Here is a 25,230-nt window from a genome sequence, read left to right on the forward strand (position 1 = left end):
GATGGACCCGATGACGGGTAACACTACCTTCAGGCCTAGAGCTCTTCTGGACCGTGCCTAGAGAGGGCCCCAGATGGGGGTGGTGTCTCCTCAAGGCAGGGAGGCCTCCTAGGACCTGAATTACCGAGGCTTCAGGGCCAGGGTCTCCCAGATTTAATCAGCCTGCTGGCTCAGGAGAGGCTGATGAGATAGGGGAGAAGCCAACTCCAAAAGGAAAGACTGGAGTTCTCCCTGGGGTCCATCTTGGACTCCCCCTTCTTCTTTTCCTCCAAATCCCATGGTTCCCCCTTGGGTCACCTCCTCTTGTCCTTGCAGTGTTCATCAGGTGAACCCTCCATCTGGATTACAGTGGGGCCCTGGTGAACTTCTCTGATGGAACACTTCCTCTTCACCGCCCCAGACTCATCTTTCTGGCCATAGTATCTACTCTTCTCCCGTCGTATTTCCTAGCTTCCTCATGCCCATACTTTAGCCTGGCACTCAAGGCCTGCCTTGGTCTTCCCCCATCCTGCAGCCCAGGCTTTTCCATTTTCTCCCACTCATTTATGCTCCTTATTCTGGAAACTTGCATCTGGCCTGTACAGTATCATTTAGGTTGTCCCCTCCATCTGATATCTCCTATTGATGTACTTCAAATTCTGAGGCTCTGCTTAAAAGCCTCCTCTTCCAGGAAGTCTCCTTGAATGGCTCCAGCTGCACCACACTCTCTTTCCTCCCAGAACCCATGGCTCTCTGCCTCAGATGTCTAATCTAGTTTGTGTCTTTCTTGTCACTGAAGCTGTGACTGTGAGTGTGGGAAGGTGGGAGGGACCAGACTCACAGAGGTGGAGAATGGGCTACAAAGAGAGACAGCTGTGTCATAGCTGTCCTGCCCTGTGCCTTTGCTCAGACTGTTCTCGTTGCCTGGAGTATGTCCCCTTCCCTGTCCTGCCTACGGAAGAGGTGTTAAGTGCCCTTCAAGGCCCATGTCAAGTGCCACCTCCCCCATGAACCCCTCCCCAATACTCCAGTACAGATACAGTCTCCCTCCTTCAGCCCCATAACGATTTCCTGGGCCTCCCCTTTACCCTTGAACAATAACTAACATCTCATTTGATCCTCGCCACAACCCTGGGTGGCAGATATTATCACTTCCTCCGTCTTATGGAGGAGGACACGGAGATAGTGTTCAAGTGATTTATTTGCTCAAGATGGCTCAGGCAGTGAGTGGTGGGGCCAGGATTTAAATTCAGGGCTTCTGGCCTCAGAACTCACGCCCTTTTCCACTTCGTCATGCTGCCAGCCACACAGTAGCAGCCTCCCGCAGTTTGCCCTCTTCGCTCTAATCTGGAAGCTTCCCCAAGGGCAGGGAATAGCTTGCTTCAGTTCCACCTCCCATTTCTGTCTCCTTCTAGTACTTCCCTGTCGGATGAGTGGAATTGCATTCAACTTCTTGGTCACAGGGGAGCTTCCTCCCTAGAGTCAAGTTCTAAAGAAGTCTTGCTGCTGGAGTGGGTAGGGTGGGGCACTTGTCCCCGACCCCCTACAAGGGGGTCAGCTGCTCTTGGGTTTGCTCTTCCAGGAGTCTTGGCTCCTATTTCCAAGTGGCCTGGGCCAGGGGAACCTCCTACACTATGAATTATGGTAGTTCTGGCTGGGTTTGACATTCCCTCGCCAGCTGCCCGGCTGCTGGGTTTCCAGGTTGGTTTTCTGTTGAGTTCTTTCCTGCTGCGTTCTCCCCACTCAATCCTTTTTAAAGTGAGGCTTCTTTCCTCTGTCCTCACAGCTCCCCTCCCCCTTAGGACCAGCTGCTGACTGCATTATCGTTTAGCTGTGGTCTGTACTCTTCACACAGAGGAAGGAGAAAATGAGACTCCCTCCCCAGACCAGCCCGACCACCTTCTGCAGCCTCTCCCAGCTGCAGCTCGCTCCTCTGAACATCTCCGTCTCCAGCCCATTCATTATCTCTGTGCTCAGAAAATAATTGCTAATGTCTTTTGAGAATTTACTGCATAAGTGACCAGTGTGCTAAGAGCTTTATGTGCAAGGTTTCATTTACCCCTCCTAGCATCTTTAAGAGGGTGAGCACCATTTAACAGATAAGGATACTGTGGCTTCGAGAGATTAAGTGATTTGCCAGGATCATACTTAGGGTAGCACAGGTATCAGAGCCCGCAAAGCATCTCATGCTGCTTTGGAGCTGAGTTCCCAGCCTGCCTATGTCACTCCCTGGAAAGACCCCAGGGGTACCTGTTACTGACATCAGATATGTGCCCAGTTTGGCCAAATGGCTCCTGAAGTCATTCAACCCCTCTGAGATCAGAACTTTGCCTGGGATTGGGACCTTGCCTCTGTCCATACCAGCTCCAGGCATCGCCCACAGCTACTCTCCCTTTTTCCAGAGCTTTGGTTTAGGTATAACAAGGGTTTGTTGTGGCAATTTGAGCAGGATGACTGCCACTGCAAAAGCCATCATTTGTGCGTGGCAAAGCAGGCTGCCAAGGGCTGACAATAGAGCATGGGGACTGCAGCTCCATTGCTGGGGACACACTGGGGATGGGCCCCCTTGGGACGATGACACATGGCACTGAGGAGGTGGCATGTTAACAGGTGGCTTATGCATGGGGACTAACCTTGCCTCGCTTCTCAACACAGGCCAGGAAGACGGCTTTGGATGAATGGGCAGAGGGTAGTGACCACAGATGACCACACTTTGACCAGCTCACCAACCGTGGGCTCTCTGGCTTAGTTGCTTCAGGAAGCTCCAATGTTCTTAGATCTTGTGCAGTAATATGAAGCTGGCGGAGGCAGGGAGGCCTAGAGGACATGGGAAGTGGGACTGGGGAGAGGGGTTGAGGGGCAGCGTGAACTCTGAAGCCAAACAAACCTATGTTCAGATGCCAGCCCTGACATTTTCCAGCTGCACGATCTTCGCCAAGTCAGTCACCTCTCTGAACCTCACTTTCGTCATCTGTAAAAATATCCACCCCTGAAGATCACTTAAATTCCTAATTGGGATATTCAGATCCTCAGTCCAATGCCTGGCACAGGGTAACTAGTCAAAAATGGAAGATGCAGGCCTGGTGCGTTGGCTCACGCCTGTAATCCCAGCATTTTGGGAGGCCAAGGTAGGCGGACCACTTGAGGTCGGGAGTTTCAAACCAGCCTTGCCAACATGGTGAAACCACGTCTCTACTAAAAAATACACACACACACACACAAATTAGCTGGGCATGGTGGCAGGTACCTGTAATCCCAGCTACTTGGGAGGCTGAGGCAGGAGAATCGTTTGAACCTGGAAGACCAAGATCGTGGTGAGCCGAGATTGCACCACTGCACTCCAGCCTGGGCGACAGAGCAAGACTCTATCTCAAAAAAAAAAAAGGGAGATGGGAGATTTTCAGTTTTTTTTTCTTTTCTTTCTTTCTTTCTTTTTTTCTTTTCTTTTTTTTTTGAGATGGAGTTTCACTCTTGTTGCCCAGGCTGAAGTGTAGTGGTGCGATCTTGGCTCACTGTAACCTCTGCCTCCCAGGTTCAAGCAGTTCTCCTGCCTCAGCCTCCCAGGTAGCTGGGATTACAGGCACCCGCCACCACGCCCAGCTGATTTTTATATTTTTAGTAGAGATGGGGTTTCACCATGTTTGCCAGGCTGATCTCAAACTCCGGACCTCAGGTGATCCACACGCCTCAGCCTCCCGAAGCCCTGAGATTACAGGCATGAGCTACTGCACCTGGCCATCAGTTCTTTTTTTTTTTTTTTTCTTTTTTCTTTTCTTCTTTCTTTCTTTCTTTTTTTTTTTTTTTTTTTTTTGAGACAAAGTCTCCCTATGTCTCCCAGGTTGGAGTGCAGTGGTGCGATCTTGGCTCACTACAACCTCCATCTCCCAGGTTCAAGCAATTCTGCTGCCTCAGCCTCCCAAGTAACTGGCATTACAGTCACGTGCCACCACTCCCGGCTAATTTTTGTATTTTGTTTTTGAGACAGAGTCTCGCTCTGTCATCAGGCTGGAGTACAGTGGTGTGATCTTGGCTCTCTGCAACCTCTGCCTACCGGGTTCAAGTGATTCTCCTGCCTCAGCCTCCTAAGTAGCTGGGACTACAGGTGCGCGCCACCACACCCAGCTAATTTTTGTATTTTTAGTAGAAACAGGGTTTCACCATGTTGGCCAAGATGGTCTCAATCTCTTGACCTCGTGATCCACCTGCCTTGACCTCCCAAAGTGCTGGGATTACAGGCGTGAGTCACTGTGCCCAGCCAATTTTTGCATTTGTAGTAGAGATGGGGTTTCACCATGTTGGCCAGCTGACCTCGAACTGCTGACCTCAGGTGATCTGCCTGCCTTGGCGTCCTGAAGTGCTGGGATTACAGGTGTGAACCACTGTGCCTGGCCTAGATTTCCAGCCCTTTCCTTTAGGAGCTGTGTTTTGTCTGTGCTCCATTTTTGGCATGGTGCCCTGCCCGTAAGGGACACCCATGAATACTTGCTAAATGAATAAATGAATGATGAGAGGTCACACTAAATGTCAGCTTTGTCTTTCCTTCTTCTGAGTGACTATTTGAAACTGTCCCTTTTCTCCCCCTTCCACACCCATGCCAACCCTCCACACTGCCCCTCTCCCACACCTCAGTTATTGGAGTACTCCTTCAGTTTCCTGTCTCCTCACATTCTGCACCCACAGAATGCTCTCCCTTTTTTGTCTAGTCCTCTCTGTCCAAAGGTGGACCGCTCCACCTGCCCCTGGATCCCATTCCCACCCCCCGCATTTACCATCCTCTCTGTGGCCCTCTGGGTTTTCCCTCTGTTGGCTCTGTGTTCTAGAAATAACCATGGTCAGTGATCTCCCATCTGAAAAACTGCTCCAAACCACATTTTTAATTTAATTTTATTTTTTGAGACAGAGTCTCACTCTGTCACCCAGGCTGGAGTGCAGTGGCGTGATCTTGGCTCACTTCAACCTCCACCTTCTGGGTTCAAGCGATTCTCCTGCCTCAGCTTCCTGAGTAGCTGGGATTACAGGTGTGCGCCACCAAGCCTGGCTAATTTTTTTTTTTTGTATTTTTAGTAGAGAGAGGGTTTCACTATGTTGGTCAGGCTGGTCTCGAACTCCTGACCTCGTGATCCGCCCACCTCAGCCTCCCAAAGTGCTGGGATTACAGGCGTGCGCCACCACGCCTGGCTCAAACCACATTTTAAAAAAAGTTCTTTTTTAGAGACTGGGTCTTGCTCTATTGCCCAGCCTGGGGTGCAGTGGTGCAATCACAGCTTACCGCAGTCTCGGCCTCCTGGGCTCATGTGAACTTCCCGCTTCAGCCTCCACTCCAGTAGCGAGGACACCCCTGACCATCCCTCCGGGAAGTGCTCTCCTGGTCAGTTTCTGGGCACTCATCTCTCCTGGTTTTCTTTCCTCTCCGACCATCCCGTCTCTGCCCTCTGGTTCACTCCTCTTCCCACCACTCTTAATGTCTTCTTCCCTGGAGTCCTGCCCTTGTCTCATATCCCTTTATGCAGACCCAAGGCTTTCATCTACCACCTGGGCGCTGACAATTTCCCCATCTCTGGCTGGGATCTTTTTCTCCCAAGCCCTATACTTACATGTGAAGGTTCTACAGGCAACTCAAATGCCGGATGTGCTAAAATGAGTTCTAATCTTCCTCTCCAAACCTGCTCTTCCTCCTGAATCCTGTCATGGTCAACAGCCTCATCACCCACTCAGGACCTCCAAGTGGGTCATTTCAGGCCCCACCCTTGCTCCTGGACCTCACGGCCAATTTGATGTCAGAGCTTGTTGATGATTCCTTCTAATTCTGTCTGGAATCATCTCATCTTCTCCTGCCTCAGGGCAGGGACATGTGATTCTTTCACTCTCTGGCTTGAAAGAATGCAGCGGCTCCCACCCCTTCAGGATAAGGTGTTCTTTCTTTAGATCTCTGGAAGGGCCATGGTTTTCCTCAGGGCCAGGACGAGGGTAAACAAGCTGGCACCTAAGGTGTGACGTTTAAGGAGCTTGCCTTCCTTCCTTCCTTCCTTCCTTCCTTCCTTCCTTCCTTCCTTCCTTCTTTCCTTTCCTTTTCTTTCCCTTTCTTTCCTTTTCTTTCTTGACTGAGTCTCTCTCTGTCACCCAGGCTGGAGTGCAGTGGTCCGATCTCGGCTCACTGCAACCTCTGCCTCCTGGGTTCAATTGATTCTCCTGCCTCAGCCTCCTGAGTAGCTGAGATTACAGGTGTGCGCCACCACACCCAGCTAATTTTTTGTATTTTTAGTAGACATGGGGATTCACCATGTTGGCCAGGCTGGTCTCGAACTCCTGACCTCACGTGATCCACCCGCCTTGGCCTCCCAAAGTGGTGGGATTACAGGTGTGAGCCACTATGCTCGGCCAGGAGGTGCCCTTTCTCAGGTCTGTCCAGGTGCCTCCTTGTATTCTGCTCCCTGGTTTCCAGATATAACAAAGGGTTTGTTGTGGCAATCCGAGCAGGATGACTGGTGTGGCAGAAGCCATCACGTGTGTGTCGAAGCCCACTTGCACCACCCTAGTCTTGCTTTTCATGGCTCCGTGCCTTTGCATTTGCCATTCACCCCACTCCAAATGCTCTTACCCCTTCTCTATCTTACCAACTCCTCCCATCCTTGAAGCCTCGGTTCAAGGGTCACCCTCCTCCCGGCTGCCTTCCCTCACCTCCCCCTCCATCTGAATTACATGATACTCTGTGTCCCTTAATATCCTTTACACCCCTTCATCACAACATCCCCATGGCTGGTTCACTCCCCAACTTGCACCACCGGCCTGGGGCCTTTGAGGTAATGATGGTACATGTCTGCAGTCCCAGCTACTCAGGAAGCTAAGGTGGGAGGATGGCTTGAGACTGGGAAGTGGAGGTTGGAATGAGCCGTAATCATGCCACAGCATTCCAGCCTGGGCGACAGAGTGAGACCCTGTCTCAAAAAAAAAAAAAAAAGTTATCATTAATAATAATAACAATGAGGCCAGGTGCAGTAGTTCGCACCTGTAATCCCAGCACTTTGGGAGGCTGAGGCCGGTGAATCACTTGAGGCCAGGAGTTTGAGACCAGCCTGGCCAACATGGTGAAACCCCGTCTCTACTAAAAATACAAAAATTAGCCAGATATGGTGGTGCGCACCTGTAATCCCAGCTACTCTGGAGGCTGAGGCAGGAGAATCGCTTGAATCTGGGAGGTAGAGGCTGCAATGAGCCATGATTGCACCACTGCACTCCAGCCTGGGCACCAGAGTGAGACTGTCTCAAAATAATGATAATAATAACAGCGTGGGATCCAGAGCCCAGCCTTTAATGGCCTTGCTATAAAGGCCTACGCTTCCCAGCAGTTAAAACTGATGCCCAGCAGCAGACAGGGAGGTCTCCATCACTGTCACCGGAGGTGGTCAAGCTGAAGCTTTGAGGGGAAGGGGCGTGGAGGCCAGTTCTGAGTTTTCATGATTCTGCCTGGCCTCGTCCCACTTTTCTCCTGGTGGGTGGCTGATGGTGTTGTAGGCACCATCCCACCACCGTGCCCTTGCTTCTGTGTATGAAAGTATCGTGCCTGCGTGATAAAGTCCAAATGCCTTAGCAAGGCATTCGTGACCCCTCTGGATCCGGCCCTGGCTCATCAGTCAGGCTTAATTCTTAGCGTCTCTGGCCTCTACCTTCTGGCTATTGTAAATTATTTGACTTTTCTTTTCTTTTCTTTCAATAGGGACAGGGTCTTGCTATGTTGCCCAGGCTGGTCTCCAACTCCTGGGCTCAAGTGATGCTCCCACCTCGGCCTCCCAAAGTGCTGGGATTACAGGTGCAATCCACCTCACCTGGCCTGTTTGACTTTTCTGAAATGTTTCCTGTTCTGTCTCACCTTGAAGTCTTTTGCCCAGGCTGCTGCTTTTTCCTGGCATGCCCCTTTTCCTCTTTTCTGCCTTTTATTAGTATTTTTAGAGTAGGGGGTTTTGCTCTGTCACCCAGGCTGAAGTGCAGTAGCACGATCATAGCTCACTGCAGCCTCGAACTCCTGGGTTCAAGCAATCCTCCTGCCCCAGCCTCCTGAGTAGCTAGGACAATAGGCATGTGCCATTATTACCATGATTTAAAAAAAAAAAAAATTGTGGCCGGGCGAGGTGGCTCACACCTGTAATCCCAGGACTTTTTTTTTTTTTTTTTTTTTTGAGACGGAGTCTCGCTCTGTCGCCCAGGCTGGAGTGCAGTGGCGCAATCTCGGCTCACTGCAAGCTCCGCCTCCCGGGTTCACGCCATTCTCCTGCCTCAGCCTCTCCGAGTAGCTGGGACTACAGGCGCCCGCCACCACGCCCGGCTAATTTTTTTGTATTTTTAGTAGAGACGGGGTTTCACCGTGGTCTCGATCTCCTGACCTCTTGATCCGCCCGCCTTGGCCTCCCAAAGTGCTGGGATTACAAGCGTGAGCCACCGCGCCCGGCCAATCCCAGGACTTTGGGAGGCGGAAGTGGGTGGTTCGCAAGGTCAAGAGTTTGAGACCATCCTGGCCAACACGGTGAAACTGTTTCTACTAAAAATACAAAAATCAGCTGGGCGTGGTGGCGTGTGCCTGGAGTCCCAGCTACTCGGGAGGCTGAGGCAGGAGAATCGCTTGAACCCGGAAGGCGCGGGGGGGGGGTTGCAGTTAGCTGAGATCGTGCCACTGCACTCCAGCCTGGGCGATAGAGCAAGACTCCATCTCAAAAAAAAAATTTTTGCATAGGGGCCAGGGTCTCACTATATTGCCCAGGCTGGCCTTGAACTCCTGGGCTCAAGCAATCCTCTGGCCTTGGCTTCCCAAAGCGCTGGGATTACAGGCATGAGCCACCATGTCTGGCCATTTCCTGCCAGTGTCTAACAATCTTTCCTGTCCCCTCCTCCAGAAAGCCTTGCTGCTCAGGTCTGGGTGAGGTACTCTCCTCTGTGCCTTCCTAGCCCCCCTTGTGTGGCCCTCTGTAGCACATGGTATCAATATTGCCTTTTTTTCTTTTCTTTTTTTTCTTTCTTTTTTTTTTTTTTTTTCCAGACAGAGTCTTCTGTGTCACCCAGGCTGGAGTGCAGTGGCGCAATCTTGGCTTACTGCAACCTCCACCTCCCGGGTTCAAGCAATTTTCCCTGTTTCACGAGTAGCTGGGATTACAGGCATCTGACACCATGCCCGGCTAATTTTTGTATTTTAGTGGAGACAGGGTTTTGCCATGTTGGCCAAGCTGGAACTCATGACCTCCGGTGATCCACCCACCTCGGCCTCCCAGGGTGCTTGGGATTACAGGCGTGAGCCACTGCACCCGGCCCCGACACTGCCTCTTAATGCACAGCTGGTGCTTCTTGGAGCTCACTAGTTCTGGGCCCTGTTCTGAGCACTTTAGATGACTTACCTCCTTGAGTCCCCAATACAGCCTCGTTTTACAAATGGAGAAATGGGGGCTCAGAGAGATTCCGATTACAGAGTGTCTTACTTATGTCCTATGTTGCCTAGCAAATCACTACCACCTGGCAGCTTCAGACAACACACATTCCCTATCTCTGTGTCCATGGCTCACAGTCTGGGTGTGGCTTAACAGGGTCCTTCCCTCTGGGTGTCACCAGGCTGCAGCCACGTATTGTCCAGGCTGTGTTTGCATCTGGAGCTTGGGGTCATCTTCTGAGCGTGTTCAGGTTGTTGGCAGAATTTGGGTCCTTGCTGCTACGGCACTAGGACCCTGGGCTCCTAGAAACCGCCCCTCCTCTCACAGCATGGCTTTCTGCCCCATGGCCAGCAGGAGGTGCTCTCTCTGTTTAGAAAGGCCCAGTCCCTTCCTTTGTGGCTTTCACCTGATTAAGCCAGGCCCACCCAAGATCATCTACCTTTTTATTATTTTTATTTTTGAGACTGCGTTTTGCTCTGTCACCCAGGTTGGAGTGCAGTGGCATGATCTCGGCTCACTGCAACCTCCACCTCCCAGGTTCAAGCAATTCTTCTACCTCAGCCTCCCAAGTAGCTGGGATTATAGGTGTGCACCACCATGCCCACCTAATTTTTGTATTTCTATAAAGAGATGGGGTTTCACCATATTGGCCAGGCTGGTCTGGAACTCCTGACCTCAAGTGATCTGCTCACCTCAGCCGCCCAAAATTCTGGGATTACAGGCATGAGCCACTGCGTGCCCAGCCTCATCTCCTTTTTTAATGAACTCAAAATCATCCGATTTGGGATCTTAATTACATCTGCAAAATCTCTTAACTGTTTCCAGAAAAGATCATCTAATTATGAGCGTGATGGCCTCTCATCTTCCCAGGTCCCCTCCGTGTTCTAGGGGAAGGATTCAACAGGGCGTGTACACCAGTGGATGGGAATGTTGGAGGCTATATTGGAATTCTACCTGCCACACACAGCTAGCAAGTGGCAGCTCCAATACTCAAATGCAGCTCTTCTGACTTAGAAGTCTGTGCCTTCAATCCAACTGAGGCAAAGGATACAAGAACTAAGAAACTGGCAGGTCTTAGGAGGACCAAACTGGGTATAGTATGTGAAGTGTCTAGCACAGTGCCTGGTCCACAGTGGAGGCTCCATTCTTGCAGTGGCCATCCCCAAACGGTGGCTTCGATACTCTGTCTTGATCCTTGGAGCAGCCCTGAGGTGAGTGAATTGCAGCAGATTCTTTGGCTGTTTAGTTTGAATTCTGCACCTGGCTAGAAGAGAAAGCCCAATAGAAATGCCTTCTTGGCCAGGTGCAGTGGCTGACGCCTGTAATCCCAGCACTTTGGGAGGCTGAGGTGGACAGATTGCTTAAGCCCAGGATTTGAAACCACAGTGAGTTATGATTGCACCACTGGACTCCAACTTGGGCGACAGAGTGAGATCTTGTCATTCGTTCATGTACACATACATACATACATACATACATACATGGGGTTCTCCTTAAGTAGGTAGATAAAAAACATTTATCTCAACTATTTTCCTAGTCCTCAATTAAAAGCATACACATATAAAAGCTATAAATAAAGCCCAAAGATAGAAGAGGAAATAACAAATCTGTCAACAAAATATTGGAAAATAAAAAGTGAACAGGCTGGGCATGGTGGCTCATGCCTGTAATCCCAGCACTTTGGGAGGCCATGGTGGGCAGACTGAGCCCAGGAGTCTGAGACCAGCCTGGGCAATTTAGCGACACCCTACCTCTACAAAAAAAAAAAAAAAATGCCTTCTCATACTCCTATACCCCCACACCCCCTCCCACACCCCCTGCCACACCCCCTCCCACACCCCCTCCCACACCCCCTGCCACACCCCCTGCCAGAATATAAAATCAACTTACCCTTGTTGTTCCCCTGCCCTTTGATTCTACTTTCCCTCCCCTCCAATGAAGAAAGGCACAAAGTCAGGAGTTGATGCTGCATCTTTTTTTTTTTTTTTTTAGTTTTGCTTTCTTAAAGCATGTGCTGAGCTGATGAAGAGGGCAGTTTGGCAATTAAAAAGGCCCAGCGGCTTGGGCAGCAGCAGGAGGGTGCCAGGTGAGGGTCGGGGAGTACCTCTTTCCTGGGCCAGGGAACAGCAAAGCCCGCACTAACTTCATAAAATATAAAACAAGGGAGGGGCGAAGGGAAGAAGGAGATTTGTAAAATACAATATCTTAGGGGATTGGCAATAATAAAAAATAAGGTTCATTATTTACAAACAATTTCTGTTCTTGGTCTCTGTACAGTAGGGGTGGGGTGAGGGGTGTCTGTGAGTGGGGTGAGTTGATGTGTCTGTTTGGGTGCAGGTGTGGGGGCAGGGAGGCAGTGGCCGTGTTGGGCATATGAGAGAGGAGGTGGGGTACCCAGTGAGTGGTTTGTCTGAGAAGGACGGATGGATGTTGGTGGGAAGGAGAATGAGAACAGAGTGGTCGGCCCAAGGGAAGAGTCCAAATGTCAGGGGCAAGGAAGGGCTGGGACGTGGAGCCTTTTCTCCTGGAATGGGAAGCTCCAGGAGGCGGGGGCACGAGGCGGATCCGGGTTAGTGAGCAAGAACTCCTCTTCTGGGTGCCGGGGGTGCGTCCTACGTCCTGGGTCTTGGCATGGCCTAGGAGAGTTTGATGGTGGTGTTGGGGCCCAGATCCCTGGAGAGAGAGGAGAGGCCAGGGATGACTCTGTCCAGCAGGAACCCTCTTACCCTCTGCAAGCTGGATCTAGATCCGGTAGGGATGGGGCCTTGGGAGGGTGTGGCCAATGTGGGGCCAAGGGTGGGCAGGAGGCAGGTGGAGCCTGAGACCTCAGGAGAGAAAGGGGCCACCCACCCACCTGTCGTGGAACCACTCCTTGGAGCGGGAGAAGTCGGGGCTGGTGCCGTTTCCACCGTCTTTAGGCCAGGCCTCACTCAGGTACTTGGTGGTCTCGTGGGTGTTGTCCAGGTGATCATGCTGCAGGTGGTCCTGGGGCCGCTGCTCTGCCGGCCCCCCGGGGTTGATTTCCCAGCCATCTGGGGGCTCCATGGGCAGCAGGGCGCCGTGGCCATCTTCCCATGAGCCTGCCCCGTCATCGTAGAATAGGAGGCTTCGGGAGGGCACTGGAGAGGGAGTGTGGGATGAGCGGCGTGCCCAAGATGCCCTCGACATCCTGGCCACATTCACGGCCTAGTGGTTAAGGGTGCAGGCCCTGGATCTGAGTCCCAGCTCTGACACTTCCCGGATATGTGACGTCAGGTAAGCCACACACTTTGCTTTAACCTTTCTGAGCCTCAGTTTGCTCATCTGTAAAATAGGGATACTAGGACCAACCTCATGTAAATGAGAGGTTTAAATGAGGTAATACAGGGGAAGTGATTGAAACTGTGTTCAGGAAATACTCAGAAAAGTCACCTCTTCCTAAGCAGAGGGTACTGAGTTTGGGCATCTGGGAGCTGTGTTCTTTTTTTTTTTTTTTTTCTTTTGAGACGGAGCCTTGCTCTGTCGCCCAGGCTGGAGTGCAGTGGCGCAATCTTGGCTCACTGCAAGCTCCGCCTCCCGGGTTCATGCCATTCTCCTGCCTCAGCCTCTCTGAGTAGCTGGGACTACAGGAGCCCGCCACCACGCCCGGCTAATTTTTTGTACTTTTTAGTAGAGACGGGGTTTCACTGTGGTCTCGATCTCCTGACCTCGTGATCCGCCCACCTCGGCCTCCCAAAGTGCTGGGATTACAGGCGTGAGCCACCGCGCCCGGCCTGGGAGCTGTGTTCTAACCTCCACCACTTACTTGCTCTATCTCTCTCTTTTTTTTTTTTTTTTTTGTTTTGAGACAGAGTCTTGCTCTGTCGCCCAGGCTGGAGTGCAATGGCAGGATCTTGACTCCCTGCAATCTCCGCCTCCCGAGCTTAAGCGACTCTCCTGCCTCAGCCTCCCGAGTAGCTGGGACTACAGGTGTGCGCCACCATACCCGGCTACTTTTTGTATTTTTAGTAGAGACGGGGTTTCACCATGTTGGCCAGGCTGATCTTGAACTCCTGGCCTCAAGTGATCCTCCCGCCTTGGCCTCCCAGAGTGCTGAGATTACCGGAGTGAGTTCCTGCACCCAGCCAGTCCACCACTTACTTTCTGTGAGACCTGGAATAAGTCTCTTCCCCATTCTAGATCCTAATTTGCCCTTCGGAGAAGGAAAACAAACATTTGTTGGATACCCATCATCTGTTAGGCATTATCCAAGGCCCATAGACCTAAGTAGAGTGGTTAAAATCTTAGAGAAACTCTAGGGAATGAGGTTTCTTTAGCCCTGCTTCCCAGAGGAGGCAACTGAAGTTCCAGGCACTCAGGGAAATTGTCCTCCCTGAAGGGAGGATGCGAACCCAGGTCTGCCTGGCCCTGGGATCTGCCGCCCCTCCGGCTCTGCAGCCATGACCTCATAGTCTGTGTGAACAGAGGTCCCTGGAACTGTGCAATGCGCCAGCTCTGCAAACCAGCCTGCTCCAAAGCCATAAACCTGCTGGGATGTGTCCTCCTCTCCGCCCAGCCCAGGTCCTGGGCCTAAAACCCACTGCCTTCCCTCCAAGGGGCTCGTTCATTCCCTCCTCTCACTGTGGCTTTATCCATCAACCCCAGCTCTCTTTCCACTCCTTTCTCTTCAGTGGCTTCTGTGGCCTTGGAAAAGCAGACACATGGCTCTCCAGACCTTGCGTCGCTGCTGCCCACCCGCCTTTAGTGACCACCCTGTTCTCTCCTCCTCAGCCTGCACATGTCCGGGGAGGAGCTTTCACTCTCCCTGTCTCTACTTCCTCTTTCCCTAACCCTCCCCACACCAGCTTCCTCCCCTCAAGGCCCTCAATGTCTAGCTCATCCTCCCTGCTATATCCCCCCTTCTTGAAACTCACTCCTTAATCTTCCCTCCTCTGACCTCCCATCTGTTTCCTCTTCCTCCTCCGGTCCTGCCAGACACGTGGTTCTTGGTAAGTGACTGACTGGTAAGTGATGAGGGACAGCAAGGAAGTTCCTCTGTGGGTCCACCTGAAGGATGCTCTGCCTCTGAAATCCACATTCTTCTTTGCTGGGTCCTACCCTGGTCCTACCTTTGCCAGCTACTGTGATGTAGCTATTCTCTCCTCCGTGAGCTCAAAGAGACTGAGTGTGCTCATTTCATAAGCACAGACACTGTGCTATTTCATGCACTGTCTCACAGCCATGGCTCAGTAAGTGCAAAATTGCCACTCCCATTTTCTAGATGAAGAAATGAAAGCTTAAGACACATGCCCCAGGTCACACAGCAAGTGGCAGTGCCAGTTATGACGGACTTGACATCCCCATGCTCCTAACCACTGTACATTTACTGTACCCCTTGGAAACAGTAGATATGTGAACCCACACCAGCACCACCTTCCTCTGCCCATGGTAGATATTATCAGTGGATCATGACACTCCTTCCTGTCAATTCTGAACGGTGCCTCAGAGTCCTCCTTTTTTTTTGAGATGGAGTCTCACTCTGTCACCCAGGCTGGACTCCAGTAGCGTGATCTTGGTTCACTGCAACTTTTGCCTCCCAGGTTCAAGCGATTCTCCTGTCTCACCCCTCTCAAGTAGCCGGGACTACAGGCACATGCCACCATGCCCAGATAAGTTTTGTATTTTTAGTAGAGACGAGGTTTCACCATGTTGGCCAGGCTGGCCTCGAACTCCTGACCTCAGGTGATCCACCGCCTCAGCCTCCCAAAGTGCTGGGATTATAGGCATGAGCCACCGCGCCCAGCCCAGGGTCCTTCTTAACGCAGTGTTTCAGGCAGCTACCACCACCTTATTGGAAATGGCTTTTGAGCTGAAACTCACTTGCTGTCCCCATCATGAGATACTGATGGTGCCTAGCAGATGCCCCATAAGCACTGGCACGATAATGCATGGGGCCCCGGGCCGGAGCATTCCTGTTATGCCCTAAACCCACCTCCCGCAAGTCACTCCTGAAGCTCTCTGGGAGCTAGGCTGGGCATCGGGAGCTCTGTATTTTAGTCCCAATTCTACTGCAAACACTGAGCAAAGCATAGACTCTCTTTGGGCCTCAGTTTCCCCATCTGGAAAATGAGGCAAAATGAGATAATGTTGACCCCACACTTGGCTTCTCTCTTATGTCTGGCTTCCGCCTGGACACTGGGGCTGGGGCAGGGCAGCCCCAGCCCAGGGAGCTGGCATGACAGGCGGGCACTCACTCTGGCTGGCCGTGTAGACACTGTCTGCGGCCATGGGGTCTTCCTTCACAGTCTGGGAGCCGGAGGAGAACTCAGGAAGGCAGGGCACGAGGGAGCCCAGCACCAGAACAAAGCACAAGGCTGCCACCTGGTAGCAAAGAGAGAGTGGCATCAGATCTGGGGCAAGGAGGGGTCACGGCCCTGACCACCCCACTCCTCCTCTCCCAAACCAACAGGAACAAAAGTCTCAGCATTTTCCCAAGGAAGCAGCTCCTCCAGTGGACCACACTCCCTCCTACATGTGGGGTCTCCTATCCTCTCTGGGGAAGGCAGGGGCCGCCAAGGCCATCCCAGCCCATTGTAGGGGGGTCGCCACAGGCAGTGCTAGAAGTAAGAGGGAAGCGGCCAATGTGGAGTCCCCTGTGGGGTAGAGGAATCAGGAAAGGAAGGAACAGGTACAGGGGGGGCTTGGGGCTGGGACGAGGGAGGGGGACACAGCGGCACATCATGTTCTCAGCAGGATTCTGGGGAGCCTGGCTAGCGGGAGGTGCTGAGAGCCAGGAAGCCCACACTACCCCTGCCCATAGCCTGGCTCTGCTGCCTGACAGCTCGAGGGTCTCGGAGGGCGAGGCATCCTGAGCCAGGCGGCAAGAGACTGGCCATTTCCAGAAGAAGACGGAAGAGGGACCGGAAGAGGTCTGAAGCACACCCTGGGATCCTTCCGGGTTTCCAGGGGTTTCCTCAACCTTTTCAGTACCATCGGTTCCAGAAAGAACTATGTCTGTTCTTCCCTGAGTCTCCCCAAGCCCTTCCCTGCACAAGGCCTGTGGAAGCTGCCTCCTCAAGGAACCTGCCCAGCTGTCCCCTAGCTGGGGCCACTGGAGTCACCTACACCTCTACACTGTGTTAACCAGTCGGGGACGGGTGTGAGGCAGAAGTCACCATGGGCTTGGAGAAGGAGGCTGGGGTTGGCTAGAACCAGCCCAACCCCAAAGCTCTGCCCAACCCTGGAAAAAGCCAGCCTTGAGAAGATCTCTCCTCCTATGGGCCTGTGGTGGAGGGAGCCACACCTACCATGAGACACGTCCCAGTCTGGGTGGCGGCCATCTTGTAAGGTCTGGAGATCTTGTTGGTGACCAGAGTCTGGAGTTTCTGCAGCTGCTGGAGCAGGGTCCTGAGGAGGGCACAGCAGTCAGCTGGCAGGCTTTGACCCCGCAGGCATCTCTGCCTCCTGGAGCTCTCCTAGGGGGCTGGCTCCAGACTTGGCCTCCACGCCAGGTGCCCGTTTCAGTCAAGATAGGAAAGGTCACCTCCTGCGTGGCTCCTCTGCAGAGTGGCCTGGCACCTGGGGCCTGCCTCATGGTGACTGGCTGGGTCACCCTGTGGAAGCTCAGGCCTGCCCTGTGATGCTCCCGGCCAAGGGGGTTGGAGGAGGGAAGGCCTGCCCCCAGCTGGGCAGAGGCCAGCCTTCTTTTGCTTAACCGACACCTGCCACAGGTTCATCGACCTTCCCTCCCAGGCACCCCCAGCACCCTGAGCTGATAAGAAGGAGCTGTTTGGCACAGTGCCTGGTATGTAGTGAGTGTCTAGTAAATGGTAGCTATTGTTTTTGCTAGGTTTTTTGTTTTGTTTTGTTTTGAGACAGAGTCTCGCTCTGTCACCCAGGCTGGAGTGCAGTGGTGCGTTCGCGACTCACTGCAACCTCCGCCTCTCAGGTTCAAGTGATTCTCCTGCCTTAGCCTCCTGACTAGCTGGGACTACAGGCGTGCGCCACCACGCTGGCTAATTTTTGTATTTTTAGTAGAGACGGGGTTTTGCCAGGCTGGTCTGGAACTCCTAACCTCAGGTGATCCACCCACTTCGGCCTCCCAAAGTGTTGGGGTTACAGGCGTGGGCCACCGTGCCCAGCCGTTTTTGTTTTATTGCTGTGTTTGCTTTTATCACGGTACTTCGTTTATTTATAGATTTCCACATCAGTCTCCTTTACTAACTGTGGCCTCCCTGAGGGTGAGGACTGGGTCCCACTCAGCGTGGAATCTTCTGGGTGCACACAGAATGCGTTCAGCACAGGCTTGGTGGGCAAATGTTTAATCTCTCTCCACCCAACCGGGCACGCAGGGGTTGCAGTTCCCACAATGTACAGCAGGTGGCGAAATAACTCCAAGGGCCTGGACCTACTTTGGGCCAGAAAGGAACCCCAGCCAGAGACAGAGGGGTGGGGTGGGGGGTCAGGTGGGATTCTCCAGGCCAATCAGGGAACAGAGGAGTGGCTGGATCCCGCTGGAGAAGCTGGGGGAGAAGGAAGGAAAGAAGGAAAAAGTCTTGTGTTGAGCACCTGCTGCATACCAAGGCTGTTGTCTAGGTTATTATAATTAATCCCAGCAAATAATTATTAAAGACCTACCACAGGCTCATGGCTGGGCACTATCAGAAATTTGGAAAGAAAATAATGGCGGGGTGTGGTGGCTCACGCCTGTAATTTCAGCACTTGTGGGAGGCTGAGGCAGGAGGATTACATGAGGTCAAGAGATCAAGACCAGCCTGGCCAACATAGTGAAACCCTGCCTCTACTAAAAATACAAAAATTAGCCGGGTGTGGTGGTACATGTCTGTAATCCCAGCTATTTGGGAGGCTGAGACATGAGAAGTGCCTGAACCCAAGAGGCGGAGGTTGCAGTGTGCCGAGATTGTGCCACTGCACTCCAGCCTGGGCAACAGAGCAAGACTCTGTCTCAAAAAAAAAAATAAATAAATAAAATAAAAAAGTAAAAATAATGAAAGAAGACCAGGTGCGGTGGATCACTCCAGCACTTTGGGAGCCAAAGCAGGAGGTATGCTTGAGCCCAGGAGCTGGAGACCAGCCTGGGCAACACAACAAGACCACGTCTCTACAAAATACTTAAAATTAGTCAGGGGTGCTGGCGTGCGCCTGTGGTCCTAGCTGCTTAGGAGGCTAAGGGGGGAGAATCAGGAGTTTGAGGCTGCAGTGAGCTATGATCACCCCACTACGCTCCAGCATGGGCAACAGAGTGAGACTCTATCTCAAGAAAATAAATAAAATAATGAAAGAAGAATAAAAGCTAACATGAATTGCACATTCCTAAATGCCAAGCATCAGGCTGGATCCTTTATTCGCAGGATTTCAATACACTCACATCAATCCTATGAGATAATGTTTCTTTTTTTTTTTTTTTTTTGAGACAGAGTCTCACTCTGCCACCTAGGCTGGAGTGCAGTGGTGCGATCTCAGCTCACTGTAACCTCTCTCTCCCGGGTTCCAGCGATTCTCTTCCCTCAACCTCCTGAGTAGCTGGAATTACAGGCATGCACCACCACACCGGGCTAATTTTTGTATTTTTAGTAGATATGTGGTTTCACCATGTTGGCCAGGCTGGTCTCAAACTCCTGGCCTCAAGTGATCTGCCCGCCTCGGCCTCCCAAAATGCTGGGATTACAGGCGTGCAGCCACTGTGCCCGGCCCTATGAGATAATGTTTCTATCATCCCCATTTAGACGAAGAAACAGGGGCCCAGAGATATTTAACGATTTCTCCAGAGTCACAAAAATGGCAGAGCAGCGTAAGAACCCAGAGCTGTGACTTGACGTGGCTGCTACCTGCCAGGCACTGTGCTGCTGTCTCTACACTCCTGTTTCTCAAGCTTCATAGTTCATGTGAATCACCCAAGGACCTTGTGAATGTGCAGTTTTTAGCTCAGTCAGTCTGGAGAGAGTTCTCAAATTCTGTTTTTTTTTTTTTTGATATGGAGTCTGGCCCAGGCTGGAGTGCAGTGGCACAGTGTCAGCTCACTGCAACTGCCGCCTCCCAGATTCAAGTGATTCTTCTCCCTCAGCATCCCGAGTAGCTGGGATTACAGGCACCCACCATGACGCCCAGCTAATTTTCTATTTTTAGTAGAGATGGGGTTTCACCATGTTGGTCAGTCTGGTCTCGAACTCCTAACCTCAAATGATCCACCCCCCTCCTCCTCCCAAAGTGCTGAGATTACAGGCGTGAGCCACCGCGCCCGGCCTGCATTTCTAACAAGCTCCTCGGTGATCCTGTCTGGAGCAACTGGCTTTGAGTAACAAGGATTTACACCAGTGGTTCTCAAACTTGAGGGTGCAACCTAATTACCTGGAGGGCTTATTAAAACACAGGGCACTGGGCCCTACCCCTGGAGCTTCTGATTCGGTAGACCTGGCATGGGGCCCAAGAATAAGCATTTCTAATGATTCCCAGGGGTTGTTGCTGGTCTGAGGACCACACTTTGAAAACATCTGCTCACTTAAGCAGCTCCCCAGCCCTGCCAGGTGTAGGTGAGGAAAAATGGGAACACAGGGAGGGGCAGGATGTCAGTGGCCCAAGGCTACAGGGTGTGTTTCTGGGGTCCCTGCCATCCTAAACTTAGTTCTCTCTCCTCTCCCCTGTCTGCCAGAGCTATGCAGAGCCAGGCACGGGTTGCAGAGGGGCAGGGTGCCAGCTTGGATGCAGGAGGCACCACCTACCTGTTGGCATTCTCCAGGGTCTCCACTTTCTTCCACAGTTCATTGTTCTCGGATGTAAATGTCTCCACCCTGTAGAGGCCAAGCAGGCACAGGCTCAGGGGCAGCCCCCAGACTCACGACAGCCCCTCGGCCCAGCCCATCACCATCACACTGCCTGTGCCCCCTCCTCTGCTGCCCCATGAGGGAGGGCCTAGGGGAGGGCAGGTCAGGCAAGGGAGTGGATTGCCCACCCCTCGCAAGCCCCTTACTTCTTTTCTAGACACTCCACATACTCCTTCTTCTTACGACGGCTCTCCTGGGCCGAGATCTAGAGGGGGAGGCCCGAAAACAAGGATTAGCACTGCCACATATCCATTTCCTGGGGCCCCCAATTTCAGAGCTGGTATGCCAGGGGAGCCCACCCACCAAGGAAGCCCTCTGAAGCCCCAGGGTGGCAGGCTTTACCTTGTTCTTGATTTTCCTGCGGACTCTCTTCAAGGCTTTCTCCTCGGCTTTGGTGAGGGGGAGTTTTGTGGGGATGGGGTAGCCCTCAGCAATCAGGGTCCGCTTCTCCTCCTCTGTCAGGAGCAGTGGCCCTGATGTCCCCTGTAATTTCTGTAGGAAGTATGATGTGGGAGTTAGGAGCCAGGCAGCCCTGGGTTCAAATTCAAGCTCTGCCATGTGCTATCTACATGACCTGGGCAAGGCACACAACGCTCTATGCCTCAGTTTCCTCATCTGAAAAGGGGGTGGATCTGGGTGAAATTCAGTAACACATGTCAGGTGGCAGGGCGGTGCTGAGCTCAGGTGTTAGGCTCTTCGTGCATCGTTCGGGAGGGCTTCCTGGACCCCATCCCTGAGACCACACCCTCAAAGCTTACTTGTCCGGGGTGCCCCAAACAGCATCTCCCTCAGACCCCTCCCTACTATCTTGGCTTGGGAGACTCCACACCCATACCAGGGCTCAGGGCCTAGCTCCATGTTTCCTGGGGATTCTGGACCATCTGGGCACTGCCCCTCACACAGCACTCCTTGGAGGCAGCCTGGGTCATTCCCTAGAGGTCAGAAATGTCAAGTTCTAGTCCTGGCTCTGCAACAGTCTCCTGTTCACCATGAGGCAGGGAGAAAGGATTTGAATTCCCGGCCAGGCGCGGTGGCTCACGCCTGTAATCCCAGCACTTTGGAAGGCCAAGGTGGGCAGATCACGAGGTCAAGAGATTGAGACCAGCTTGGCCAACAGGGTGAAACCGTGTCTGTCTCTACTAAAAGTACAAAAATTAGCTGGGCATGGTGGCGTGCACCTGTAGTACCAGCTACTCGGGAGGCTGAAACAGGAGAATCACTTGAACCCGGGAGGCGGAGGTTGCAGTGAGCCGAGATCGCGCTACTGCACTCCAGCCTGGTGACAGAGCAAGACTCCATCTCAAAAAAAAAAAAAAAAAAGGATTTGAACTCCCATCTGCCAGGTAAGCATCCCTCTGAATTCTGATGAGGGTGGGGATCAATCTCGGGGCTCCCAAACCCTCCCGACTGGCCATGCGCTCAGGTGGATGTATTCAATTCCTCACTTCTGGGATCAGCCCACCCCCAGCTCCTTACGTGAGGGGCAGTGAGGAGTGGGGAGGTGGAGATGGCCGTGGAGGAGCGCGCCATGGGCCTGACAGGGCTGGAGGGGGGCAGAGAGCGGGGACTCTGGGAGCCGTCGCTGTCACTGCCATGGCTGCTGGGGGGCGTCGGAGGCATCTGCACCAGGTCCTCTGGGGAGAGCAGGGGAAACCGGGTTAGCAACGTTGCATACCAGCTCCACTTGGACATCATGAGTTCAGCTGAGCATGGGCTTGCACCAGCCCTGACATTGTGGGACACGGACTGCCAGGCCCTTGGTCTCAGCTATGACATCAGAAGCCCCTCTGCAGGGTCAGAAAGACAGTTGACATCTGGGTAGCCAATTCCTGGGTGCTGCCTCATCTGACACCACAGAGGCCCAGCTCCTTTACGGCTCGCCCTTGGCGTAGCCATCATAGGAGCTGAATTCTTGGGAGGTCCTCCCCGACCCCTGACTTCACGGGGTTCAGGGCCTTAAGCTCAGCAACTCCAGAAGATCACTAAGCTCCAGCTCAGCAACCCCAGAAGGTGACTGGGGCCTGTCTCTCATAGGGTCAGGCTGGGCAAGCAGGAGCGATGGCAGCAGTAGATTGGGCAAGAAGAGGACTGGACGAAGGCCGGGCGCAGTGGCTCACGCCTGTAATCACAGCACTTTGGGAGGCTGAGGCAGGTGGATCCCGTGAGTCAGGAGTTCAAGACCAGCCTGACTAATATGGCGAAACCCCGTCTCTACTAAAAAATACAAAAATTAGCCAGGCGTGGTGGTGGGCACCTGTAATCCCAGGTACTCAGGAGGCTGAGACAGGAGAATTGCTTGAACCTGGGATGGGGAGGTTGCAGTGAGCTGAGATCGTGCCATTGTACTCCAGCCTGGGTGACAGAGTGAGATTCCATCTCAAACGAACAAACAAACAAACAAGCAAAACAAAAAAGAAGAGGACTAGGGTGGAGAGGATATTCTGGGGGGGGATGGTTGTCGAGAGACAGGGATGGGCTGAACCAAGGAAGTGGGGATGCTATCTGCCTACGACTGGAGGAGAAAAGAGCCCTTCCCCTGGACACACCTACCCGGTGTCACTTTGAGGAACTGGTTCACCTCCGGAGGCTCTGCTTTGATCACCGGCAGCTGAGTCATCTCTCCTGGGGCCTGAGGAACAGACAAGCCCAGCTCCATTAGCTGCCCCTGGGTCTGTCCCCACCATGCCATCTACCCACCTCCTCCCTAAGGCTGGTGGCCTGCCCTGCACAGTTGGGGAAGTGGCTGGGCTTGGAGTTCTGGGCACAGCTGCAAGGGAACAGAGGCAAGTTCTTGAGCTTAGAGAAGCCAAGTCGCACCTAAGAGAAAGGACTGGTGGCCAAGTAGTGTAGCTCAGACCTTAAGCTCAGAGAAGGTGAGCCTCTGAGGGTGGGGCCACCTTCCACACCAACTGTGAAGGCCACACAGGCTTTGGTATTCGGGTTGCCATGAGGACAAAACAAGAGTGTAGCTGTTCAATGGCTGGTAGCAACAGCACAGAAGGAGGCATTAATTGGCTGGGGGCTCCAAGGATGCTCCCGAGAAGTCAAAGTCTGAAGTGAGTCTCGGGGTATGAATAGAAGTAGAATCCAGACAAAGAAGCTGGAGGCGATGAGAGCTCCTAATGGGTTTGAAGCAAGGGCCTGATAGAATCAGATGGACATTTTTAACAAACATGCATTTCTCTTTATTTCTATTCTGACTTGTCGTTCCAGAAAGGACTTCAAGAACATGCATGGCTTTGTACACGTGACTACCGACATGCAAGTCAGTGGTGCTCTCTGAGGAAGGCATGGTGTTGGGGGCTGGATTGCAGGCCCTGGGCTGCAGCCCCAGAGAGAAGATCATGATATTGTGGGTGGGACGCAGAATCCAGAATGTAGGCTGATGAGTAAGAATCCCAGAAGGTTCAAGTTGGCAGGGACCTTGGAGATTCCTTGGTCTACATCCCAGCTCAGCCCTCGAGTGACAGAGAGGGGACAGCGGCGCAGAGAGCTCACTGTTGACAATGCCAGCTCCTGTGCCTTCCACTAGGGGTTGTGACCTCACTCGCGTGGGCTTCAGGGTCTGGCAGGCCGAATTTGGAAGGCAGGTCAGTTGCTTCTAACTGCATGATTTTGGGCAAATTACTTAACCCCTTGAGCCTCAGTTTCCCTTTCTGAAGCCTCCTCTCCGCTGGCTGCTACTGCTGTCACTCCGTCCCTTCCTGCTTTGGCAAGGCCTGAGGAGTCTCAGAACCAGTCTTGGAGATAGTCTCAAAAGATCCTGCATATTTGCCGCCGACCCTTCATCCCATGGGTCTGTGGTGGGGCAGACAGGGGCTGACCTTTCTTGCCTTTGGCCACGTACAGTTTGAGCAAGTGAGCCATGTGGCCAGCAGGGGGCAGGGCCAGCCACGCTCCCATCTAGGGATTTTAAGATGCTGCTCATCCTGTGGAATCCTAGGGCTAGAAGCAACTTAGGTGGTTCATGAGCCCATTTTACAGAGAAGGAGGATGTGCAACGTGCCCAGAACACAAAGGAGGCACCGAGCTGGGCTAGGAGCCAAGGGTCTGGGGTTCACATTCCCAGAAGGGTCTTGGGTTTATAGCTGAATGCTGTCATCTACACATTCGTGGGGGAGGGAGTTCAGCCTGAGAGTGTGGGTTAAAAATATTAATCTCATAAATGTAAACAATTGGAATATAGCACACTTTTTTTTTGTAATTTCCATTTTGGTCTTTTTTTCTTTTTTAAAAATCCTGAAGCTTTGAGAAAAGTCAGTGGCCTGGGCTGTCTCCACCTCCAAGACCCTGGACTGGGCTCCTGATGCCAGCCCTGCCTGGAGCCCTGCAAGCTGTCTTTTTCTGCACAGGTGAGAGCCTCAGTCACTCCAAGGGGGCTGTGGCTTGTGCCCATTGTAGGATGGTGAAGGGGCAGCCAGGGGGGTAGGTGGAGGCCTGGGCTGGGCAGGGGCTTCCCACCCTCAGCCCTGAGGCTCATGTCTTCCTGTTCACAGAGCCCCAGGGCACAGGGCTTTGGGCACCTCTTCCCACAGACCCACCAGCCCTCCTCCCTCCCTCAGCCCCTACAAACAGTCCCCAGGCTTACCTGGTGGGGGATGGGCAGCCTGGACAAGGGGCTGAGGCCCAGCAGCGGGGTGGTGGCCATGGCGGCCGTGGCAGCCATGGCCGAGGGGGCAGCCAGAGGGTCCACGGGCAGCTCCAGGCTCTGCTCCTGCTTCACCATGATGGAGCACAGTTTGTGTCCCAGCGCCCACGCTCCATGCTCCGCGTCTAGGGGAAGGGGAAAGGCTCAGGGGACTCTGTGGCAGAGGTCTCAGCCCCCTGCCTGCCCCCTGGAAGCTGCTCTAGGCTGAAGTGAAGAGAGCCGTTAGGGTAGACCAGGGGGCCGGCAGGAAAGAGGGTGGTTGTGAGGTGAGGGGGAGTTGTCTGGGGCCAGAAGAGGTGAGGACATCCTCTTCATTCAGCAGCTTACAGAATGAGCTTGGGCACCAGATTCACACTCCTCTTGATTGGCTGTGTGTGTGACCTTAGGCTAGTTG

The 25,230-nt window shown here is 52.9% G+C and overlaps 1 protein-coding gene across 1 annotated transcript in view; it reads right to left on the bottom strand.

Moving 5' to 3' along the window:
- Positions 1-11,380: 11,380 nt before the first annotated feature.
- The window catches only part of CREB3L1 (cAMP responsive element binding protein 3 like 1), a 42,918-nt gene continuing 29,068 nt past the window's right edge, over positions 11,381-25,230 (bottom strand). The window contains exons 3-12 of the mRNA XM_032166147.2: positions 24,777-24,961; positions 22,739-22,817; positions 21,665-21,822; positions 20,531-20,680; positions 20,335-20,393; positions 20,087-20,155; positions 16,655-16,754; positions 15,602-15,728; positions 12,244-12,508; positions 11,381-12,062 (exon numbers count right to left, since the gene is read on the bottom strand). Of these exons, the coding sequence (XP_032022038.1) occupies positions 12,026-12,062; positions 12,244-12,508; positions 15,602-15,728; positions 16,655-16,754; positions 20,087-20,155; positions 20,335-20,393; positions 20,531-20,680; positions 21,665-21,822; positions 22,739-22,817; positions 24,777-24,961 (1,229 nt within the window). The 3' untranslated portion in view covers positions 11,381-12,025. The remainder of the gene's footprint in view (positions 12,063-12,243; positions 12,509-15,601; positions 15,729-16,654; positions 16,755-20,086; positions 20,156-20,334; positions 20,394-20,530; positions 20,681-21,664; positions 21,823-22,738; positions 22,818-24,776; positions 24,962-25,230) is intronic.

The sequence above is a fragment of the Hylobates moloch genome, unplaced genomic scaffold (genome assembly GCF_009828535.3).
Source record: "Hylobates moloch isolate HMO894 unplaced genomic scaffold, HMol_V3 SCAFFOLD_11, whole genome shotgun sequence".
In the NCBI taxonomy this organism is placed as follows: Eukaryota; Metazoa; Chordata; class Mammalia; order Primates; family Hylobatidae; genus Hylobates; species Hylobates moloch.